Genomic DNA, 5692 nt, shown 5'->3' with positions numbered 1-5692 from the left:
TCACACAGTGGAACTGAACCAGAAACCATGTGGTCAAGAAGCAAACTTCAAAATCATTATGTCTGTGCCATAACTTACACACACACAAAACAGACTTCCTTCAGTTTCAGTTTATCAGCACTATTCACAAGGTTTAGGTCAACCTTAGGGTTTAGTAAAAGACACTTGCCTAAGGTGCTGTGTTGCTGGACTGAACCCAAAACCTCATGGTAGAGAAGCAAGCTTCTCAATCATTAACCACACAGCCATGCCTGCACATATAAGGTGTGTGTGTGAGGAGTATATATACGCAATAAGAGCCATTCATGCATGGGTCGTTGCCAGTGCCACCTGACTGGCTCCCTGTGCTGGAGGCATGTAAAAAGTACCATCTGAACTTAGTCAATGCATGTAACATATCAAACATCTCTTCCTAACAACTATAAGACTGTTTTACTGCTAATATAATTTTCTTCAGGTTTTAAACAAATAAAAATTCAAGTCATTCAATTTTTGATGCAATTTTATATTTCAAGATTTTCAATGTATGTATGAGATTAGTAAATGAATTTTATTTAAATATAAATTCGGGCTTTGATGAATACAATCCTTATGAAATGAAATGATTTGCATAGTGTAATGCCTAAACAGTAATGACATCTGATTTGAATTCACTGAAAAATATCTTACATGTTAACAAGGAATTACATTGGTTTTTAGGTATTTTTCTTTCCTAAAGTTGTCCTCACATCTAGTGATGTATTTTCTTGAAACACAACCAATTCATGAACTCTTCTCACATTATCAGATTTATATTTCCTGAGACTATAAAAGAAGTAACAGGTTCATTTCATCTTCTCATAAAAGGACTTGAGAGTTGCTGGAAAATACAGGAATTCTTTCAGTATTTTCTGGCTCCTTTTTTTTCCTTTCCCGATAGAATAATGACACTAAGTAATGAATTCCTTATCACCAGGATGGTGCAGTGTTTGCAAGTCGTCGCATTCTCCTACGAAAGAAAAAAGAATTTCATTAATATCTAGAGTAATTGTAAATGTGCAAATGTATATTAAGTCTGAAACAAAGAAAATGTTTTCTTTTTCAAAGACAAAACCCAATCCAACTTTCTGGAATGTCAGCATCTTTTTATTGGTTTCACTGTAACTCTACAAGAAAAAAAAGAAAGAAAAACCCAAGTTTGGGGACGTATTGAAGGGGAAAGTAAATACATGCCTGGTATTACGATCCTGATCCCTTATTTTCTTCTCCATTTCTGCATCAGTGAGCGTCTCCAGGAATGGACACCATTGATCAGCTTCATTTTGGTTGCGAATAGCGACTTCCACTGTGGGCAGAGGTGCCTCACTGAAAGACACAGACTGACGGCTGCAAGTGAATATATCAACGAATGTTGGGGTCAGAGTGTGTGCGGTAGTGAAGACCACTGAGGAGACATTGACAGGACATTGAACGATGTACTAACAACAAGGACACTACAACAAGATGATAAAGAACAGCTAAAGAAGAAGAACACAAACAGCCTTCGAAATTGAAATAAAATACAATACAGAAAATTATGCACAAAGAAAACTCTTATATATATATATATTCTTCACAAAATGAAAGACAGAAGCAATATATCTTAAATAAAAATAAGAATAATAGAAACCAGCAGAAATAATTAAAAAAAAAAAAAAAAAAGAGTAATTATTCCTACAAAAAAACAATAACACACAACATAAACTGCAGACAACAGTGAAAGCTCTACTCCGAAATACAAAATTGACAGCAGATATCAAGACATAATTAAAACAAAAACACCATTTAGAATAATGTTCAAAATGATAATAATGATAGAAATACAATTATCTATTTCAAAAGCACCCCCAGCAAACAAACAAGTAGTTTAAATGCTAAGCTATTCTAAGTAAAAAATCATGAAATAGACAATATCTTTTAATATAACACTAATTCTTAACAACAAACAGTCATTAAACTTCACAAAAACCACCCAATAAATTTGTATTCTATAAATATAATTTAGATGAATAATTTATATTGAAATAATAAAAAGATAGACAAAATGTAAACAACTTTTCAAACAATTTTTTTTTCTACATAATAAAAACTTACAAGCCACATAAGCAATTAAAACTTGAAAAGTATTTAATTTAAATAATGAAAAGTTAAACATAAAACATTTGATTAATACGTATGATCTACTTATCAATTCCAAAGAAATATTCTAAGTAAAACAGCATAAAAAACATCAGTTTCATATTAGAATGGTGTTACATGGGGCTCCTAAGATATCAGTTGCTATTAAGCACCAATTTCCAATATATAATGGGATCTCCTATCCGAAAAATGCTCACTACAATGGGTAAGATTTGTTCTCTTAAGAAAATAATCAAATCCTCTTATGCACATATCCACAAACGTGAAAGATAAACTGAGGTAAGAAAAACATTAACAATTAAAAGCATAAAATATATGAAGACTAATTCCATAAATTATATTGTAGGAACATATTAGTGAATAAAATAGAAACTGGACTTATCACAAAATTGAAATCATAACATGATTTAACCTATATTCTAGCTTCATAAACTTTTATCTATTGCTCATTGCTTTTAACTACAAAGTTGTAAATTTCTACTTTTTAACTTTTCATCCTACATACCAGATTTGTGCTATAACTATGTAATCAAGCCAATAATGCAACTATATCCGATTAGCAGCTAGTCTACTCCATACTCACATTAGAAAGGATACCAAATTCTTTAAACTTAGTTACTCTCATACCATTAAGAATTTATAACTGCTTTGTTCTATGCACAACTAAAAATTAGTTTTCTAAACATTAAAATTTTTCGTTATCCCTAACTAAAATAATTCCAAATGTATAGACAATACACTGATATTTTGGTGGATTCAAAACACATTTCAAATACTTGAACCACAACATAAAATAATCCCAGATATTTGATAGTCTAAAAACAAAAGAACTACTTAAATTGTTTAATAGCTTAAAATAGAAACAAACCTCTGCAAAAACTGAATTTGTATTAATTATTAGAAGAAGTAACTACAAAGAGAATACAAGATTGTATAGATGCTTTATACTTTCATGTTCAAAGGAGTTAGCTAAATCAGTGAAAGCAAGAGAATACAGCAACTATATAATATTGAAAGTTTACAATGAGAATGAACATGCAATAAAAAATAGATGACACCAGCAAACTGTAGAGAAATAGATTAGGAAAAATAGTGGATTATTTTGAATAACCAGATTATTCAAGAGGAAGGGATAGAAGAAAAGAACTTAGCAAATCTATATGGTGTCAACTACACAATTATAAAAAGGTTAACCGAAATGAAGCAGAAGAGTGAGATAGGATTATGAGAAAGTTAAAGTATACAGAAAGAGACAAAGAAGCAGCATATTATAGAAGAGGCTTTTTTATCCAGCAGTGGGTCATCAGTGACTTAAGTGTGGGTCATTTGTGTTTGCAATGGAGCATGTAAATATAGTGCATACATAATAAGTTGCCTAATTGGTACATTGTTAAAAATTAGCTTTTATTGTACTAAATAAGAATGAAAATCAGATTAGTTAAATAATGAATTACATATCTGAACAATAATTAAAAGGCCAAATTACAGAATTATTTAAAATTTTAAATGATGTATTCAACTAATATTTAAAATTAAAACTGATAATTAATATTCTCTACAGTTTAAAGTCAACAGTTATTTCAATTTAATCTTTATTTTCTTTAAAAGGGATTTAGTGTTTCTGCAATGACTATACAGATTACAAATTTATATGAATAATTGTAAGACAATTTTGTATTAAATTTACCAAACAATAATAAAAAATAAACAATATTTTTATTGTAAATTTTTAAAAAATTTACAAAATTAAAATTTTGGTTTAATGCTTTTCAGTTAAATTTAAATTTTTTAAAAAGTACATTTTTTTTTTAAGCACAAAATATCACAAATGTTAAATATTTTGTTAGAATTGATGTAAAAAGAAACCAGAACATTAATATAAATTGTGAATAAGATTTTTGATTACTAATAACAGCTAAATGATTATGTGGATAACAGAAAAAATACAAACTAAAACAAGTTTATTAAATATTTAAATAAAATTTACATCTAAATTTCATTTTAAATGCGTGCTTCTTAGAGGTCAGATAGTTTGTCTCCAGTCAAAATGGGCAAGTTAACAAGCAGAATAAATTAATTAACCAAGATTACAAAAAGTGTTAATATCCTTTTTGAAAGAATATATATATATACATATAAATATATTTATTTATATGTATATACATGTATAGTTTTGCATTTACTATTTCTTATTTTATTATATCTCTTCCACAGAAATATGAAACTTGAGGAAATAATGCAGAAGCCTTTTACATCAAGCAACAACACAAAACTTAGTAAAAATTAAAATTAATCCCAACCCCAAATAAACTTCACATTATTTTTTTTTTTTAATCAGTGTTAGAAAAATTGTTACAAAATTAGTAAAGTAGAAAAAAATATTTAGTAAGGAAATTGTCAGTATACTAACTATGGTAAAGTAGCTTTGTAAATGTTAAGAGTATGCAGAAACCAAAATAAAGCAAAACACAGCAGTAACAGCATCACTAAAAAAAAAGGTCAATCCACAACTTACCTAAATGCATATGTTCTTTGATGCCAACTCAGTTGTCCTCGAATGCTATATGCAATAGCTGTCACAAATTCACCACCAAGACCTGTACACAAGGCATAAACAAAAACGTTTCCATAATGATACACCATCTCATAAATGCACACACACACACATTACTACATCTTTGTATATAGTTTGTATAACAACCCTCACAACCTAATCATCTAACTTCCTTAGTCACCACCAAATTACTGAATGTGGTACCCTGTCAAATGCCTTCTGCAAGTCACTGACTGCCAGGAATTACTCTTGTAGCTGCTCCACTAGGAAGATTGCATTCACGGTACCTTTCCCAGGCATCTCATTTTGGCCTAGTTTGTCATGAATCACTTGTGCCACAAACCATTGTATGACCTAATAATTTCTTTCCAACGCATCTCAATTGCCTTTGTAACAATTTAAGATGCTGCAGCTAAGCCATTCATTAGGTATGGCACCTTCCTGCATCACTTCTAGTTGGTAATTACATATCATTTCTCACCAAATATTTTGTGTATTTCCATAACTGGTGGTTCTGCAGCCTTTCCCCTCTCTATGTCCTTAATTCACCACACTGCTATCAATTGGAATTGCTTGTCCCTATGTCTGGTCAGCATGAGGTAGATTCTCTTTATCCAACATATTCTCCACATTCAACAACCTCAAATAATAAGCACTTCCATACCATTTTCTTGTCTTCAATATCAATGGATGAATGTGCCTTCATCATTCCGAATACATTCCTCACCAACAACATCTTAATTCTCTCTCACACACAATGTCAAGCAACCTTTATCACTTTACAATCCTCACATCCCTTCTAACCTCACCCATAGCCAAATATCCCTATCACTTGCCTGCTCTTCTAGCCATTTGATAATCTTCTCTATTACACCCTTCTAAGCCTGTCGCTTAGCTTTTACCCCCCCCCCCACCTATCAATCATGTCATCTTATCACTACATCACCTTCAGGAAGGCTGGAACTTTGCTCCAGCCTTGTC

At 30.8% G+C, this 5692-nt stretch overlaps 1 protein-coding gene across 3 annotated transcripts in view; it reads right to left on the bottom strand.

Annotated features, from left to right (window-relative positions):
- Window positions 1-484: 484 nt before the first annotated feature.
- The window catches only part of LOC106868974 (SWI/SNF-related matrix-associated actin-dependent regulator of chromatin subfamily B member 1), an 18818-nt gene continuing 13610 nt past the window's right edge, over window positions 485-5692 (bottom strand). For 2 of the 3 annotated variants that reach the window (XM_014914458.2, XM_014914456.2), the window contains exons 8-10: window positions 4673-4754; window positions 1213-1365; window positions 485-988 (exon numbers count right to left, since the gene is read on the bottom strand). In XM_014914458.2, coding sequence (XP_014769944.1) covers window positions 949-988; window positions 1213-1365; window positions 4673-4754 — 275 coding nt within the window. In that variant the 3' untranslated portion in view covers window positions 485-948. The remainder of the gene's footprint in view (window positions 989-1212; window positions 1366-4672; window positions 4755-5692) is intronic. The other variant, XM_014914457.2, reaches the window with a different exon arrangement.

Source organism: Octopus bimaculoides, chromosome 16 (assembly GCF_001194135.2).
Source record: "Octopus bimaculoides isolate UCB-OBI-ISO-001 chromosome 16, ASM119413v2, whole genome shotgun sequence".
NCBI lineage: Eukaryota > Metazoa > Mollusca > Cephalopoda > Octopoda > Octopodidae > Octopus > Octopus bimaculoides.
The sequence above is the reverse complement of the archived record's forward strand: the minus strand, read 5'-3'. Positions and strand labels throughout refer to the sequence as shown.